Raw genomic sequence first — 18,950 nt, forward strand, 5'->3', positions numbered from 1 at the left:
CCCTTGCGCAGGGGGTGAGGTTTGGCTCGGGACCGACCGAGGGCGGCGGGGGTTGGGCCCAGCAAGGAGAACAGAAGCTTTGCACCCAGTGACACCCGCGCAATTCCCCGGGGAGTGGCGCCCAGGGCAGCCTTTGGCCCCTGCGCCGCGCTGTCCTGCAAACCCCGCCCCGGGGCCCTGCAGGCAGTCCCGCGCCCGGCGCTGGGCCCCGCGGGGCGTGCAGGGGAATGTCAGGGCGGGGCCCTGCCCACCGCCCCCCGGCTCGTGTCTCCGCCAAAGCTGGGGGGAGGGGCGGGTGAACGGTACAAAAATAGAAGGAACTTTTCCGGAGCCCGGCTGCGGGCCCCCCTCCCCCGCCCCTTACAAACGGGTCGCCCCCGGCTGCGGGCGGGGTAGTTATCTGGTGAGCGGCGCCTCCTCCCGCTGGTCCGGGGAGGCGCCCGCGGTTTTGCTCAGCACGGCCGCCGAGTAGGGCAGGAAGCCGCTCTCCGCCCGCTGCGAGGCCGCCGTGCAGGGGAAATCCGAGCCGGAGCCGCGCGAGCCCAGCGCCGCGGCCGCCGCCGCCGCCGTCTGGCTGCTGTGACAGCTGAGGCAGGAGCAGGCCGCCGAGCCGGCCGGGGGCGCCGAAGAAGCCGCGGCCGCCGCGGCCGCCGCCGCCACCGCCGCGCTGCTGTTGAGCCCGGCCGCGGCGGCGGGGGCCTGGTAGAGGCCCGGGTGGCGGAAGCCGCAGAGCAGCTCCGGGCGGGAGTAGGGGTGCGAGAGGGCGCGGAAGGTGTCCAGCGGCCGGATGGAGGTGGCGAAGGGCGAGGCGGCGGCCGCTCCGGAGGCGGCCGCAGCCGCGGCGGCCGCCGTCACCCCGACGTGGGGGTAGTAGTGCAGCGGCACGTGGGAGTGGAAGGGGTAGGGCAGGCTGCCCGTGGCCGCCGCGTGAGTCATCATGTAGGTGTAGAAGCTGGGGTCAGCCGGGTGGGGCCAGGACATGGCCAGGCGCTGCCGCTTGTCCTTCATCCGTCTGTTCTGGAACCACACCTGGCGGGAGGGGGAGACACAACACACAGGCCGGCCTTAGACAGCAGCGCAGCCGCGGCGCCGGACACGAGGCCGGCTCCCGCCAAGCCCTGCTCCGGCCGCGGGCTGCAGCAGCTCCCGAGCAGGGCATGGCCGTGCCGGGCACGCTCCCCTCCCAGGACCCACCCCCGCTGCTTAGCCTGCCTGTGACTTATTTATTAAGTGTCCTCCTGGTTTGCTACCTAGAAACCTCCCTCCAAATTCGCACACCCACAAAACCCGCTGACATCAGAGAGGCTTAAAGCTGTCAGGAATTAAAAATGAAAGTGGCTCCTTTGAAGGAACCCAGCTGCTTTTATGGGGAAGCTTTTCTGTTTGCTTTTTGTTAATTGCACGGGGTTTGCACACGGCAAAATATTGTTTGCGTTTTGTTTTTAAAAGCAGCCGTACAAATGAAATTCCGAGTTGCTAACGCTGCAGCCTTGCTTCTGCCCTGTAACAATGGGCATTTGCATCTGCCTTCCGCTTTAGCATCCTTGCTTTATATTATTTTCTAGAGCTACTTTCAGGAAAGGAACATTCCAAACATACAGATCTTTCTGAAGCATGAAGGAGAGCGCTTAAGATTCGCCCTCTGTAACGGAGCAGCTTGTTTTCTTGTCTCAAGCTTTTTGGTTCTCCACTGCCTCTTTGTAATGTGCTATAAGTAACCACATTATTTAAAATAATCCAACCAAAAGAGATTTCACCCGAATAAATCACTGAAATGCTTTGTGCCAGTCAGACACTAAATCCGTTTTAAATAATACAGCATTTGTCTTTCAAGTGCTTTTGTCCGAAATGGGAGAAATAGAATTTTTATTATATTGACGTGTCCAATTCCTCTGCTTCATTTTTTTGGTAAATATCATCGTTTGTTTCCTTTTTAACGTGCAAGGGCAATACAAATTGACAAGGAAAATTAAAAAAACAAATAAAAAAAGTTTCAACCCAGAGAAACAAACAAACCCAACAGGAAAGACAAGACCGGATGTTCTTTAACCAAAAGCCATAGCTAAAAATAGCTAAGAAACCGTGGTGGGAATTATGCAACACTATTTATTTTTATGTTCTATTGTTTTGTTATCATTGGATTTATTCTTTTGCCATACAGGAGGAAAGTATAAGCCACTGCATTTTCCTGTCAGTAAGAAGCACCTATTTAGCCGGGAATTGGGCTCGATCTCACATTTTAAGCTCCCAGACAGCACAAAAGCACCAAAATCCACATCGAGTGTACTAGCCCCGCGTTTGTAGCGCTTCAGCTGAGATACCTTGATGGTGGTCTCAGGGAGGTTGAGCGCTGCGGCCAGTTCGCACCTCCTGGGCCGAGACACATAGTTCTCCCGGTAGAACTCCTTCTCTAGCCTGGCTATCTGCTCCCTGGTGAAGGCGGTGCGGTACCTTCTCACCTGGTCAGCCCCAGAGCCGGAGCTGCCCAGTGCGTTGCTGCTGCTGTGCAGGCTGGTTAAACTCGAACCTGAGGACGAGGTGGTGGTAGTAGGAGCTGAGCTGCTTTCTGAATAGCCTGGCAAACAAGCAAGCAAATTGTGAAATAAAGATTTGTTCCTCTGGATGTGTTTGCGTGTATTAAATAAAGCAGGAGGTAACGTTACCAGTCTGGCTGTGAACTCTGATAATTAATGCTAGCTGTCATTGTTACAAATTGCTGCTGTTAATAGAATCAATAAAGTTTTTTTAAATCACTTCATAACGAAATTATTCTAAGTAAATTAGGCATTTTAGTAATTATAGAATTCTAGCTCCTGCAGCCAATTAGCCAAGTAGGAGTACATATGCAGAGCACAATTTTAGAGACGTGGTACCGCTCTCATACTGCGGTGATCGGATAACTCTCATCTGTGAATCAGCTTTAACAGCTACATGAGCCTTCCTTATTTTCGTTTGAGAGGCACAAAATAAGTGCAGCCATAAACAAAGATATGTCTTGCGTTATGGTGTAGCTTGCTTTTCTTTTGACACATTTGACAAAACGCATCTACTATTGCCCCAAAGAAATCCATTGATTATTCTCTTATTACACTCCCCAATGAAAATAATTCACCAAATTTATTTCAAACCTGGTACGATGGGGGGGGGATTTTAATAGTCAGCGTTATCAGAGATTGAAAGTGAACAATGGCCAATTATTATTAGTGTGAATACACAATGACACATTTTATACGTACAAAGACAAATACACACATATACTTAGATACATAGTTTCTACTATCTATACACTCAATTTACTCCATGTATGTATATTTGTATAGCTGGAGAAATACAGACAGATCTGCAGAACGAGAGAAACTATATAAATACATATATATAGTTCTATATATGGGAGAAAGAGAGCGATTTCCATTAATATATAGAGACACTTGGCTATATAAACACTGTTTAGTGTATCTTGTGTATCGTGATAACACATGAAAAATAATTGTGCACCGTTTTAGCAGTGATTTTACTGAATACAGAGCGCTATTTCCACAGGCTAACAAGTTTAATCAAATAACGGTACCGTTTAGATCGAGAGGATAAAATAATATTTACCTTTGTTATTGTTTTCCTTCAGCTGGGAGGAACTCAGGCTAGTTGGGGAGCGGAGTGCTGAACAGCCCACCTCCACATCACTGTTCATATCTGCCTCTTGAGCAACTTCTGAATAATGGCTAATTTTCTTCCTGCTTTCCGACGGAGCAATTTCGGAGGAGACGTTGCTTTCACTGTTCTGATGTTGAAGATTGAATAAAGTGTCTATTTCAAATTTGCCTTTGGCAGGGATGTCCCCTATAGTGCTATGCAGAGAGGCGGAAGTTAGTCTAGGGCTGAGGCGACTAGTGTGTTGAGAATTTTCAAGGGCCTCCAGCACTGCATTTCCAGCTGAGTCTGACAAATTCGAGAGCCTTTTGCCAGCTGTAGGGCTGTGCAGACCTCTTTCCATCAGAATCATCTCTTTTCTTATTCTTTCCATCATCTCAGCTTTATAAAAAATGTCAAAGTTGCAGGGTTGGTCCTGTACTAATGATGAGCTGCAGCAGGGGCTAATTCACATTCAGCCCGGCAAGTGATATTATTATCTCTTTTTGAGGGAGGCGTAAAAATTGTGGGATGCCAAAGCGAGGGAATGACTGGTCAAAATGACCCATACATCCTTTCTAGCCCGAAATGTCATTCATCAAAAAGTAGTGCTCGTCATTAAGGTAGGAATGACGCTGTTCGAATAATCATTTATTGTAACAGGTTTATAAGCAAATAAACACAAGCTTCTGTCAGTGGATAATGAAGGCAGCTTCTGAGCAGACAAATATATCCAGGTAGAAAGAAAGAAAGACAAGAAGTGAAGAGTAAAGCTCTTGTCCTTAGCGTGATCAGATCTTGCTTGAATTGCTCTGGGGTTTGGCCTCTGGGGTGAAATTGACAGTCTGATTAATAAAATGAGCTGTGCAACATTTCCCCCTTCATTTAGGTGCATCATTATGCTCTGATTTTTGTTTTGTTGCCTTTTAGGTCCTAATGATGCAGCTTCTTTCTCGTTTTTCCTCGGACAGAACTACGTGTTAAATAATAGATAATGTTTTATATGTCTAAGAGCGGATTTTAGATCGCAACAAGAGGAAACGTTGGAAGAGGACCTGCGGACTGAGACTACCCTTCCTCTGTATTTTATTTACTTTTACTTTCCAGTTAAGAATGCACTGGTACTTTTTATTTAGGAATTTTACTAGCACACACCCCAACCAGCCCCATACACGCAAACCTTATGCTGAGACTTTTAAAAACTATCGCTGCTGGTACGTAGCAGTTTAAGTGCATCTACCACAGCAGCCTGCAAATGGATTTATTGTAATCCGGGGTGAAAGGGGGGGGGGGTCTATTAGTATATTTTCCTCGTTACATCCTTAAATATGGTGTCCTTTTTACTTTCTATACTCTTGTTTATTGTCGGAGCTAGTCTACGATTTTTCCCCCCCTCTTGGGAAAATATTCTCTGTTGTGCAATTTGATGGCAAAAACGTCCAAATAACGTTAAATGCATTCATGATTTAAAGCACCGTACTGCAGCACTGTCATTTCATTCTCTAGACAGGTTTCTTTTTACACCCTCCCCCCGAAAAGCGAAGCATTTTAAAATCTATATAGATATAATGACTTGATTTTAGTATTTCAAAGGCATCAAATATTAGTAAAGACATGCTCCTCATCGTCATTCTTTCGCCAAGGTTACCTGTGGCTTAGTTAGCTGAGCTGTCCGTTGTTTTCCGGGTTGATCCGGAGTAAAATGTCTTGTGCTGTAAGGGACACGGGCTAGCAAGCTTAGTAGACGTGACTATCGGAAAGTCTCTCCTCAGTGATAACTTTGATAGTAATAATGACGCTGATGGCAACCATTTAAACGAAGATAAATCCTTTGTCATTAGCATCTCTGGAGTACTCTTCAATAACTACCCAATCTCTACTTTCTGAGAGATTTTTTTCTACCCACATAGTGAAGTTTTAGATCCCGAGTTTCTGAATTTGATCAGGTATAGAAATATTCCAACGTTTCCTGTGATTACATAGGATTTTTTTTTTTTTTTTTTTTTTTTTGCCAAGAGAGGCGCTTCCTTGTAATGGTAAAGTCACATCTCCTAAGTTCTTATGCTCTTGCTTATGATTCATACTTGGAAAACGGGATTCTTGTCGGCTTTTTAAGAACGTATTAAAAGTCTCCCTAAACATCCCATGAAATATTTAGGAAACATTCTAGGCATTGTTTATAAAATCCAGCATTCTATTAATCAGAGTTTTACATCAGTTCTTTGAAACGTGAATTTAGCTGCAGTTTGGTGTCCTATGTTTTACAGCCCCAAACCAGACAGAAGTAAATATCAACTTTTCACTAACCGTAGGCAGCTTTGAGCAGTGTGCTTAGACTTAGATAAGAAAAACATATATTGTAATAGGAGGAATGTAAACGTCAAAGCCCTTTATATTGCCAACACAATCCAAGAGCACACTTTCTGAAACTATATTTCTCCATAAATAATTTTAAACCCGTAAGAGATGGTGATATATTTGCCTTTCTTACCCCAATATAACTGGTGACAAAGCGGTATCTTCTGTTTTATCAGGAGAGAGCACAATTTCCTACACCATTATTTATTGAAAAGATACAGGTTTCAGAGTAACAGCCGTGTTAGTCTGTATTCGCAAAAAGAAAAGGAGTACTTGTGGCACCTTAGAGACTAACCAATTTATCTGAGCATAAGCTTTCGTGAGCTACAGCTCACTTCATCGGATGCATTCAGTTGTCTGACAGTCTCCATAGGCTATCCTGTTATTAAAATGCTATAAGGACAGCAGCTCCCTGAGATTAAACAATTCTGAACAGAAGAGTGACGATGTACATATTGGGCTCTGTTTGTAGGTACTGTAAACACTGCCTCACTTGAATTCAAAAACTTCTCTATTATTGACTATAGATTGGTGATCCAGACTGTAACCAAACTTTCCATCGCAAAAGGAACTGGTCCCAGTTAAATACAGACTTATGTTTTGCCAGTTGAAATAATGATTATGCAAAATACCCCTCCTAAATATAGATCTGAAAGCCTATTTCGTCCAGATTGAGTAGTGCCTTACCAGTTATAGGAGGGGAAACGGAAGTCTGTGGGTAGCTTTATTGCTGTCGTTTGGCGCCCCCGTCTGTTTTCTTAAATACTTTAACTGGGTTAGTATCTTTTTTCCCCCTTTTTTGAAAACCACAGCTAGACACCACATCTCCAACACACTTACATCTGAACACTACCAAATCCAGTGGAGCTTTATATTCCAAAAATGTTACTGCACCACTAAAAGGAAAATAATTGTTTTATGGTATATTGCAGGTGAAATAGGGTACTACAAAACGTCCAATGTGAAAAATATGTTATACACAAGGTCGACTGTGCCTTAATTACCTTAATTAGTGTTTTGTTACTTTGTGCACCTTTTAAATAATATTAATACTTCAGTTTAAAACAAAAACAATCAGCACAATACAATTAATCATTCCTCTCAAAAATGGATATCCACTAATAAACTAGTTGTTTGATATTTATATTCTTAGAAAACTAGATTGATATATTTTATAAATGTTTATAGTTTTTCTTTTAATAATGAGTGCAATCTAGAAAACTTTCAACACATATTTAAAGGGTTGTATCAGCGAGGGAATGTAAAGAAAGTGATATAGATCGATGAAAATAGATGAGTTTTTGCTACCCTGTTTACTCAGTTGTTCTTATAAGCTTTAACTAGCTGCATAGGCCGACAGCCAAAATATTTTATTTTATCTTGAGAGTTGTTACTTATGATATCAAATAATATTTTGATCATGTCTGTTAAATCTTCACTGAAAGAGAAATTCATATGAAATCGACTGAAATCTCAACCAGTTTTTAACTAGTTTTAAGGTGTTCTAGGGAACACCGGCTAAATATTTGGGTTTTTTTCTTAACTTTGGGTGTTCAGAGGTAAATTGTAAAATATTATTATTATTGCAGGTAACATACAACGTGTAGATGCACTGTTTCAGGTGGGAGCTCGCAAAAAACTTCTGGTTGCATATGTCTATATTGTCTCTCAAATAACCAAAGGCCCGATGTTGCAGTTGATTTCGCCCAGGTATCTATAGGAGGACCCAGGCTCAAGTAGATAATGATCCGTGAGCTTTGCCCAATTATTATTAAAAGTGATTGGTGAAAAAGAGAATTTTCATGTGTAGGTGAAATGGTCTGATGAGATCTAACGTTATTATACAGTGTCGCTTTGCCCTTGACTTGACTACTCACAGCATGAAACTAGAGCCTGTTTGCTTCATTTACTTATAGATCTATAGCGAATTATAGAAAGTCTGGTTTTAAGAAGGAAAAAAACAAGCTGAGATTTATTGCACTAAGACAATTATACCTGAAAGTTTGAGTTAAGATAACAGGTTCACTTTCTGTGGGAACCCTCTTCCCTCCTTTGTAGTAAAAAAATATATATAAACTCAGATATTTCACTCTTGCAAGATAGAAAATCCGGTTCTGTTAATCAAGGAAACAATACAGTTCAAATTTACATTATTAATCTGCACTCTGAGTCTCCACAGAAAAACGTGTAGAGCCATCTAGTGACAGAGCTGGGATACTACATCGTACTATATAATCATGGGAAATGCTGAATGGTGCAAACTTGAGAGAAATTCTCTCTCTGCTTACACCTCCAACTCTGCAAAAACTGGAAGCCATTTAATATTGTTGCTGAAGACTTGCTGCTGGGTACAGCAGCTGCCTGGAGTTTTACTGGAGACATCAGTGCTTTCTATGAGCCCATATTCTTCTCCTGTATACAAAGAAATAATTTAAGTACAAATATCCATACACACACCTCCATATATAAATATACTTATATTTATTCTACTTCCTTATGAGAGAATTATTATGTAGGAGGACTCTAGCATAGTTGTCTAATCACTTGTGCTTTTAAAAATATTTCACTGCCGTCGTAAATATACAAGTTGATTACAACTCAAAGAAAGCTTTGAGCACCATATATTACAAAGTTAATAACATTGTGTCTTTTTGTGGCTAGCTTCACGAATGGGACGTATGTTGCGAAGTTCAGTTGATAACATTTTATGTGATGTAAAAAGTTATTTCGGTTTAAACCGAACCGTTTATCAGTTCCCTGCAGCGACCTGTATGCAACGCCAGCACGAGTTATGATTCTAAATACTGGCTGGGACTTATGAAAGATTTTATACCCGTTTATGGGGGACTTGAGGGGGGGGACATGTTAAACACTCACGTTTGCTTAAAAGTCTGCTTGGATTTTGTAGAGGCCACTGTGCAGAGTGATACTTTTCAATGTTCTGAAGCTTAGGGGACTGGACTCGGTGACCTCTGAAGGTCCTTTACACAGGCTTACATTTCTATGAGTCTGTGAAAATGTATCTTTCAAACATCAGAGTTAATTGACTTGCTAAATCAAGTTCTGGGCATCCATAAGACAGATTTGGAAAACATATTTTAACAAATATCCTTACCTGGCAATTAAGCCTTTTCTTTATTGCAATTGTTTCAATTTCTACTAGTTCTTTTTGTTGAGTTGGAAGAAAAAGAAACACAGAAAATAAACACTGTTGGTCTACTTAGTCACTAAAAACATAAGCTGGTTAACATTAAACAAAAAAATCTAGCGAGGATTGGAGAAGGTAGCTGTTGAAATATTACTAATCTCCTTATTTTGTGTACGAGCTGTTCAGGCTGAACCCAAAAGTGCAAAGTTCCTTGGTTTGTTTGGTGTGGTTTTGTTTTCTGCAGCAAACTATAGCAATAGACCATGACTTCAGAAGGGCAATCGAAATAAAGAAATAAATTTAAAATATAGCTCAGAGAAGAGGACGACGTTCTCAAAGCCAGATCCCACGGAAGCCTGGAAAGAGGTAAAAGAAGGGGGTGGCGGAAGGACGAGGGTGTGTTTGCTGGGCAGACGGAAAAGGGAGGTGAAAGAGAGTGGCACAGCAATTGCTCAATCCGTATGTTTAATTAGGACAAAGATTTGATTACTATAGTAGATTTTTCCGAAGATTTTTGAGGACACGAGATAATTTCAAAATCATAAAATGCGGCATAGTTCTTTATGGGAAGAGCTCAGTAACTTTCCTGCATGATGTGCTTGCAGATATCTAGTTAATTTATTATACTGATGCCCGTATTATTTCTAAATGGAAAATTTCATACAGATATGATGTTAACTATGCACACACTTACTATACACTAGAGGGAAGGAAAATTATTCTGTAACGCTCTGGAGCAAATGAAAACATCCATTATTACGATCTACTAACAAGTTTCAAAGTTGTCAGTTGCCACTACCTTCTAAAATACTTTTTCACAGTAAATGAAGGAGATAAGGAATCGTTTTAGAATACTTTATTATCAAAGTGTAATATTACACAGAAGCCAGCATTAATTAGTCTAGATTCTTGTTCTACACCTAAGTGTACCACATAGTTAAAACAACAAATCTTAACACATGTAAACTGGGTGTGTATTTTCAGACATTATAAAGAGACTGTGACTTGTGAGCTCATTATTTTTATTCACATTCATAATATCCTGTTCGTGCAAAGCGTGAGAGTAAGACAATGCTGTGTTTTTACACACCTCACAAAATGGCGTATTACTGAGTTTCAATTATTGATCCCAAACCACTGTTCAGGGACATAGTCTCACTGGGCATGGAATCATAGAACACTCATTGAGGCGAAAGTGGTCTTTGGTGTTATTTTGCGCTAAGACATAATTACAAATTAATTTGCTTTGATGTAAGAGGGCTAAGCGGACAAGAAACTTCATACTTTCAGTTTCTTTTTTTATTAAACACATTTTTTATATTTTTGTGACAGGAAAGATCATTACAGTATACTTATTGGCTAGAAGAACTACAGTACGAGATACAAACAGAAAATTGCACATGGCCAGTGCAATACACGTTTTCGATCTTAAATATTGTATATTTTAGTTAAGAATCCATGGGAAAGCTGAATTCAGTTAACTAAAGGAATGAGTCTTTACTTGTATCCTTAGGATCCACTTCCCTAATTAGGTACCATTTTATATCCTGGGAACAAATACTGAGTCGGCTTATAATTGAGCGAAATACGTAGCCCTGTCTGGTTTATTTATTTGACTTCTTACCTGATTATGAAAGATTAAGAGTAATTAAGTGGTTGGAGCTAATGAACACGAACTTGTGTTTGCCAGGCGGTTGTTATTGTGATTATTGGCACCAGTTTGTCATTCCTCACCCCACTTCCAGAAACTGCCAAATATTATTAGACTTGCTACAAAACTAAAAGACCTGCGATTACTGCGAAGCGGTTCGCTTTCTCATTCAACTCACTTAAGCCACTGTTAATAAAGAGAGATCATAGTTTTTATATAAAATACCCCAACAGGCTTATGATCCTTGGTTGTTATTATCAATGCAAATTGCATTTCAAAACAAAATCATGTCAAATATTAATTTCGCTTTCCATAACCTGTCCTTTTCCTTGAATCTTCTACTGTGTTGTTTTGTGTGTGTGTGTGTGTGTGTTAAGCATTCAAAACATTTCTGTTATCATTTTAATTTTAAAAAACCCTCTTCCTTTTACTTTGGAGAAGCTTCCCTGTAGTAACTTGTTGCATATTATGTCCAAGTGAGCGTGTTAAGTGTTTGCAACAAGTAAACCGAGAGCAAGAATGCTGGAAAGAGCCAGTCCAATAAGACTGAGATATGTTTATAGAACGCGATACATTTTAGGATCTTTGCACTACGGCAAGTTCAAAACTGACACAGCACTCGTGTCGATTAGACAATATAAAGATTTGCTACAGTCTTGGAAAGTTAACCCTAGAACCATAATAATAAGCAAACACGGCATTTTAACTTGTCAGTTTTACCACTAGATTAACTGACACTTCAGGAAAAAAGCCACATGTAATGAATCCCAGGTTTAACATCTTGTGCAGTACACAGACAGTGGATTTTAATGGCTATCGGCAATGATATAAGACCTGCCATTTATGTGTGCGTGTGTTTGTGTCTGTGATCTCACACACACGCATATATCTATATATGTTTATGCACTATACGTTTCAGAAATAACGTAAACAGCACTGTCATTTATATACCCTGTTAGAGCACATAGTAAGTTGCGTATATATATCTAGTATCTAAATGACAATAATAACAAAACCATGCAAAGTCTAATATTTCTTTATGATATATTAGAAAGATACTGCAAACTTCCGTGTAGCAATCATTAATAACTCAGAAATGTCAATACATCTATTTAGGAAAGGAATGTTTACTTCTAAACTAAATGGTTATTTAAATGCATCCCCATTCTGTGCATTTAGCAGTAACCCTTCCAATATTGGAGTAGGATCATTAATTAAGACACTTTGGTTGCTAGTCATTAGCAACTTTCAATGACTTTGAGCCAGAATTTAAATAACCATATGAATCAATAATGAAGTAAGAAATAATCTCAAGTGTGAAGAACTGCAGTAAACACCGAGATATTCTGGACAATGACAATACATCCCCCCCCCCCCCCGCCGCCATTTCCTGCGCAATACGGTCAAATAGTTGGGGCGCTTGTTTGTTTGTTTGTTTGTTTGTTTGTTTGTTTCTTTCTTTCTTTCTTTCTTTCTTTCTTTTAAGCCTTTTGAACCGATGGAAGCTAGCCGGGAGATGAAAGCACCGCTGGTGCTGCAGAAAAGGGGGCCATAAACCCCTCCTCCCACTAGCGTGATCATTGCGTTTCGGAGTAAACGCCCGTGGATCCGAACAGTAAAATATGAATAAGTGAGGCAAGGGGACACGCCGGTCCCGGGCAGGGGCTGAGAGCTCTGAACTAGTTCAGGCGGCTGGAGGATCACATGCTCCTCGGCAGCCTATGAGGCGCCCTCGGACTCCAGCAAACTAATCTGGAGCAGGCCGCCCCCTCCCCCTGTTCCCCCTCCCAATCTGAAGTTAGTTTTTATAAACGTACCACAATGATCTAACCTGTTGGAGGCAATAACAATGTGCACCGTGCCTAGCCCGGGACCGAGCCGCAGCCAGGGATGTGTAAGGCCATGAGCAAAGCCGCGAGCTGGGAGATGGAAGGATTAAGAGGAGACGGGGTCGGCGGCGCCTCCAGCCAGTGCCGCAATTTTCTCTCGTCGCCCGTGTTCGGGGCGGCTCACTCGGGCCGCTCGGCGGCCGCTCCGGGGTTCGCGTACGCTGGGGGCCCGGAGCGCTCGGGCTCCGCGGCCCGCTCCGATCCGCCCTCCAAAGAGTGCCCAGGCTCCGCCGCTCCGCCGGCCGCCCCGGCGCTGGGCTACGGCTATCACTTTGGCAATGGATATTACAGCTGTCGGATGTCCCACGGGGTCGGGATTCAGCAGAACGCCCTGAAGTCTTCCCCCCATGCCTCCATTGGCGGCTTTCCCGTGGAAAAGTATATGGACGTCTCCAGCTTGGCCAGCACAAGCGTCCCCGCCAATGAAGTCTCCTCCCGGGCCAAGGAAGTGTCCTTTTACCAGGGCTACACCAACCCTTACCAGCACGTTCCTGGGTACATAGACATGGTCTCCACGTTCGGCTCTGGGGAGCCGAGGCACGAAACATACATCTCAATGGAGGGCTATCAGTCCTGGACTCTGGCTAATGGCTGGAACAGTCAGGTTTACTGCGCTAAAGACCAGTCCCAGAGCTCACATTTTTGGAAATCGCCCTTTCCAGGTACGCGAGGGAGAGCTTTGGTCTGAGTTTAATTTCCGCCCTGTGCTACACTCGCCGGCCTGGCGACCTGGTTACTCTGCGCACACAGCCCCCCGGCGCAGGGGGGAAATGTTGGTTAAGAATATCCCACTCTGTGTTTCCACCCTGTGTGGTAGACCCCAGAGCCCAGCTGTCCTAGCCTTATGGCTAGTTTTAAATGTGTTTGGATGATTGGACTTTTATTCACGTTTGCCTTTGCTGTTTTGGGAAGATGTGCCAGTTGATGTCTGGAATGCTTGGGATTGTCTCTGATTCCGCCTAGCATTTAAGACTCGCCCCAGTGTAGTTAAGAAACTGCATACGGTGAGTGTGCCCATGCACAACACCACATGCAGACAGACACAGGGAAACACACACTAAGCAAAGTTCTCCGTGTACTTTACATACATGTAACTTAACTCAACACCAACACCACCACCCCCCCCTCCCCAGCAAATGCACTGCTAAACTTTGCAGGCTCGCTACCACGCAGGCTTGGAAAGCGATGACAGACCATCAAGATTTTCGTGCTTTAATAGCGTGTAAATAATGTGGGTGTGTAAATAATAATAAGCTGCAAACAGCCTAACATTATTTATTTTCCCATGAAAACCAGTGCCCAGCAAGTATCAGTTAAGATTTAAACGCCTGTAATAAAATTCTAATTTTTCGCATAATGTCTTTTACAATAGGGGATGTTGCACTAAACCAGCCAGATATGTGTGTCTACAGACGTGGAAGAAAGAAGCGAGTGCCATATACAAAACTGCAACTTAAAGAACTCGAGAATGAATATGCCATTAACAAGTTCATTAACAAGGACAAGAGGCGAAGGATATCCGCAGCCACAAACCTGTCTGAGAGACAAGTTACCATTTGGTTTCAGAATAGAAGGGTGAAGGATAAGAAAATAGTCTCAAAGCTGAAGGACAATGTTTCTTGATCTATTGGTTGTGGACAGTGATGGAAATATAAATGCAATTTACGATCAGCTAAAGACTTTTGGAAAGACTTGAAAATATATTTAATATTTTCCCCCCTTCCTATGGCGGCGAGATTTTGTGATTTGCTTTTAATTAATGTCAGCATTTTTCTCTGATCCGTGGAGAATGCTGCCAAAACTTGACTTTGTAGTTCTGTTTCTTTCTTCTTTTTTGTGTATTTTAATATCTTCTGTTCCTCCCTCTAGGCCAGTATAAACGACTTTAAGTATGTTGATCAGTTACAATTATAATTTTCTTAAATACTTATCTGTTTTTTTTCTGTAAAATTGTCTCTGAACAGCCGGGTGCCAAGACTGTCAGTTGTGATTTGGTATAATACATTTCACAACCACGCCGGTTGTGAAAAAATTAAAATTAATGTAATGTAATTGGGGATTAAGAAATCATTACAACACTGTTCTCAGTCTAAAATAAAGTGAGCCCACCAGCATATACAGTGAGTGGTTGTTAATGTGAAAATAGCTACTTTTATGTTGTTGGGAGGTGGTTATTATTTTTTCAGAAAAAAATGTAATTTGGAGCCAGATTGGAACTAGAAAAACATATTTAACTTCAGCTGTTTCCATGACTGTCTGTATTCCACATTTTTTTTTTTTTTTTTGGATTTTACTTTGTAGTCATTTGCAGATTAATGATTTCATACTCCCTATTTTAAAGAATAACAAAATATTCTGTGCAGATGCATTCATTCGGATGCATCACATACAATTACTTCAAACAATACAGTTTTATAGGGTTATCATTTGCTCTTCATTAGTAAGATAGTCCGAAACAGATAAGTTTTATCAATTTATAGCTAGCTAGTTAGCTGCATACTAGGAACACACAGTTAAATGGAATTCCAGTGTTTAATCATATTGCATATAGAGGACATGCTGTATAAAGGTGTGTATAAACGTTATGTGTATTTTTATATAATGTATTGGATGCCCTATTATCCTGTTTATCTGAACAAGCACAAGACTCTCCACCTTCACCCCATCATGTGGTTTGAAAACTTCTTGTTACAGAAGTGAAGCTTGCTGATACCTTTAAGTTACAAAAATACACGGGTGTTAATGAAAGAAGCAATAAATGAGGACTTTCGAAAGATGCCGTAATTTATAAAGATCAGAGAGGCTGGCGGTTGTGTTTTAGTGTTGTTTGAATCTTAGTGTGCGTGTTATGATACCCATGCAGTGATTTTGATCATACAAGTCAGTTTACTGCTAGGAGAGAAAAGAGAAAATCTCTCCATTTATTTCTCGTGTAATTATTAAACTATGTTGTGTTCCAAACTATTATTATTTATTATAATAGCCTATTGCTCTAAACACGTTGATACTTAACGTATGTGGGTAAGACATACACTAAGTCTCTTTCCATCAAACCATATTGTTTCCGTTCTTGTTTTAAGGTCTGCTTTTACTTGGAATTGTGTTGGAAATGGGGGCTCAACTTCAAAGCCGTGAATGAGTTTGTCAAGACCTCCTTAAAACATCTTCAATAAAAACGATTTCTTTTCAATATAAAAACAGTTGAAGAAAATCACATTTATTTTTACAGCGTGGCGTTTCGCAGGCTGCATTATGGAAAGGCTACTTTTATGGCTTGGTTTTTTTTTAAAAAAAGCAAGTCAGATATCTAACGACAGGCTGCATTAAAAAGTCGAGAATACAGCCCAAAGACGGGGCTCTTTGCTATACCAGGTCTTTGTATAATGAGTAAAAGATGCTTTCTGCCTACAGTTTGCTCTATGAAACATAATTGTGGTTTTCCAGCAACTTCAGCTCCACTGTGGTATTTCGTCTCGCAAGAAATGCGGCTTCTTTGAGCAGCCTTCCAGTGTTTTAAATGTTCCATACGTGTTTGCTTCACATGGCATTTTAGAATATTTGTTGTGTCCTTAGGCCTGAATCTGCATTCACACACCAACAAGCCTCCCTGATGCAGCTGGTTTGGCTGAGTGTGGAGTTCAGAAAGCGGCCCAGAATTTTGTCAGCCCATTCATTTAACAAAATGACCTGTACAGCGAAGTGTTAGGCTCACACGTTACCCTTACACTTATTCCCACCCTCGCCCCCCACCTTCCTTTTTAACTTGGAAAAAAAATCTCTCTCCGCTGGAAAGCCAGGTTCCAAATTGGATTTTCTTTCCCTGGGAAAATAAGAGACTTTGGGGGAACATAAAATCTCTAACTTGAAGTACATGGGAGATAGAGTAAATGTCCAAAAAAGTGTTGACCCGTCTCTGATAATCAATGCTGCCTTTGTTTAGAACTTTAAAAATCCCTTTCCTCTCTATATTTTTAACTCCGTCTATCTGTTAGAACCTTTTCACCCTATTTTTTAAAATACTTTTAAACTAAGAAAAATACTCATTGGTTAGATTTTTATTGGTAACATTTAGTTTTCTTTTTGCCCAGAACTCGCTCCTATTACATTATTTTTTATTGTAAGGTTAGCCTTTAGACTCAGTTTGTATCAGAACACTGAGGTGCAGATTTAGGCAATATTAGAACTCCACCTGACCTGCAAATAATACATCAGAATGAAATCTGAACCCGCTACTCACTCAATCACATATGAGGAGTTTGCTTTTAATTTTTGTCCCATGGAGCCTAACGTGCAGAAATAGAAAGAAAACGGCAACTATAGTCAGAAAGGCGAGGGCTTCCTTTTCCCCTCGTCACCTGCATTTTGACGCATTATTTACAGAGTATACTGTCTGTAGGTACGCATACAAGGAGCAGGGAAGCGATATGGAAGAAATTAAAGAATGCTTCGGCAGAAAGTATGGAGAGCTGCTCTGGTGCTAGAGACAACGTCTTCATCAAAGGCTATTGGATTCTGTACAATTGTTTGGAGTATCAGATGAATTATAATATACACAGCCATTGTGTGTGCAGTGTACATTTCATATCACTGCCAGCACCTAACTAGGAGACCTTATGGCCCCACAGTTTATGTATAGTAATTTATTTTAGACTAATCAAGCGCAGCGTAATTGTAATGATTCTGCTACTATAGATAATTAATGTACTTACTAATTGTGAGAAATAAAAGTGTGAAAGAGAAAGTTCTATTTCACACTATTCAAGAGTACTTTGATTATACATATTAGCAGAATTCTGATGACTGAAATATCTTTATTATATAATACATGTATAGTTTTATTTCACATAATTAATGAGTACATTAGTAAATTGAATTGAAATATGGCGTGATGGTGACTTGGCTGCCCTCTATTTACCATTGATCTTGACTCCTATAGCTGTGCTGTGGAGTGAGCGTGGATGTATAGGACAATCCTGCCATCTCCTGGACAATCTCTGGCATAGGCTGGGAAAGCACTTCACTCCCATTCCAGCTGCTGCATCTCCGCAGTACAAATGACAACTCAGTACCATTAATTTACACGGCACAACTTTCATATTCAAAGGGAAAGACTATGCCTATAAAATCATAGGGTTTGGAAGCGTAATCAGGTCTAGTAGTCACACTACTTTTGATCCAACACTTACCCAAAAGCGCTTAAGAGCAAAGGTCTCGATCTAGCTCTATAATAAACAATTACATTTCTTGTACAAATAAGAATATAGGGATAGGCACGTTTTATTAAAGAATATGGTTTAACAAACGAGGCGTGTGTTTACAGCTGAAGATATCCTCTCCAACAAGACTTCTGGTCACTGATATTTTCACCCCACCACCGGCAAAAACTTTGAACAAGGACTATATTACAAAATATTGTGTCATGCTTGCGCAGACTTAAACATAACCACTATTTTCTTCAGCTATAAATACCTCTGCTGTTGCTAAGATTTTTCTTTCCATATTTATTTTATTATTCATTTACAATTATAGATGAGTTTAAGGTTAATTGAAAAGTCTTGTTTCTGTAACACCATAAAAACTAGTTTGAAGTGTCACCTTCCTTTCCGGTAACAGAGCTCACATCTATTCTTGGTTGGTTTGTTTTTTTACTGGGGGAAAATATACTCTTTTGAACACAAAATGCCCATTCTTTTCTTCTGAGAGGCTAAAAGCAGTTGCAGATTTCTTTATGAAACGCTAGGGCGGAAGAGAATTAAACTTTTCCCAACTATTTCCCAGCATATTGGAAAACGAAAACAAATAAGTTAATAAGAGAGACTCAATTGGTAGACATAACTCAAACAATAAAAATTAAGAGCAGTGGTCAGTAATATCCTCCAGCACTGCTTGTGTGGTCTTGTGTGGTCTAGGAGGATAATCTGGAGAGTAATCATTTAAAGATTTTCTTCCTGGGCAATGAAATTACTGTATAATTTACTCAAAATTCCCATTAAACAGAAAGACGAGTTTCATTAGGAAAATGTCAATGTCTGATCTCCTCATAGAAATAAAGCCAAGATTAAAACTATAATTAACAAGACAATCACATGGAAAATTAACCTTTAGTGTTAACCATGTTTGATATTTTAATCGAGCTAAGGTAACACGATGAAGTCAGAGCTTTATGTTTCTGTTTGAAATTGGGTTAATTCCATTGTGGGGACATCCCGTTTATGGAAGCGACCCATATGAAATTGTCAGATTAGAAGCAGCGTGTATGTATGTACTGTGTGAAATG

At 41.1% G+C, this 18,950-nt stretch overlaps 2 protein-coding genes across 2 annotated transcripts; one reads left to right on the top strand and one right to left on the bottom strand.

Annotated features, from left to right (window-relative positions):
- Positions 1–396: 396 nt before the first annotated feature.
- EVX2 (even-skipped homeobox 2) lies at positions 397–4,024 on the bottom strand. The gene is made up of 3 exons (XM_073304752.2): positions 3,601–4,024; positions 2,322–2,575; positions 397–1,029 (listed from the first exon to the last, which is right to left on the bottom strand). The coding sequence occupies exons 1-3, from the start codon at positions 4,022–4,024 to the stop codon at positions 397–399; spliced, it is 1,311 nt and encodes a 436-aa protein (XP_073160853.2).
- An 8,686-nt stretch (positions 4,025–12,710) lies between these two features.
- Positions 12,711–14,296, top strand: HOXD13 (homeobox D13). Its single transcript, XM_073304753.1, has 2 exons — positions 12,711–13,335; positions 14,046–14,296. The coding sequence occupies exons 1-2, from the start codon at positions 12,711–12,713 to the stop codon at positions 14,294–14,296; spliced, it is 876 nt and encodes a 291-aa protein (XP_073160854.1).
- Positions 14,297–18,950: the final 4,654 nt, after the last annotated feature.

This window comes from Lepidochelys kempii, chromosome 11, assembly GCF_965140285.1.
Source record: "Lepidochelys kempii isolate rLepKem1 chromosome 11, rLepKem1.hap1, whole genome shotgun sequence".
Classification (NCBI taxonomy): Eukaryota; Metazoa; Chordata; order Testudines; family Cheloniidae; genus Lepidochelys; species Lepidochelys kempii.

Coding starts and splice junctions, on each gene's coding strand:
- EVX2 (XM_073304752.2), bottom strand. CDS start 4,024: ATGATGGAAAGAATAAGAAAAGAGATGATTCTGATGGAAAGAGGTCTG. Junction 2,576..3,600: donor GAAGGAAAACAATAACAAAG/GTAAATATTATT, acceptor CTTGTTTGCCAG/GCTATTCAGAAAGCAGCTCA. Junction 1,030..2,321: donor TCCCTGAGACCACCATCAAG/GTATCTCAGCTG, acceptor CCCTCCCGCCAG/GTGTGGTTCCAGAACAGACG.
- HOXD13 (XM_073304753.1), top strand. CDS start 12,711: ATGGAAGGATTAAGAGGAGACGGGGTCGGCGGCGCCTCCAGCCAGTGC. Junction 13,336..14,045: donor TTGGAAATCGCCCTTTCCAG/GTACGCGAGGGA, acceptor CTTTTACAATAG/GGGATGTTGCACTAAACCAG.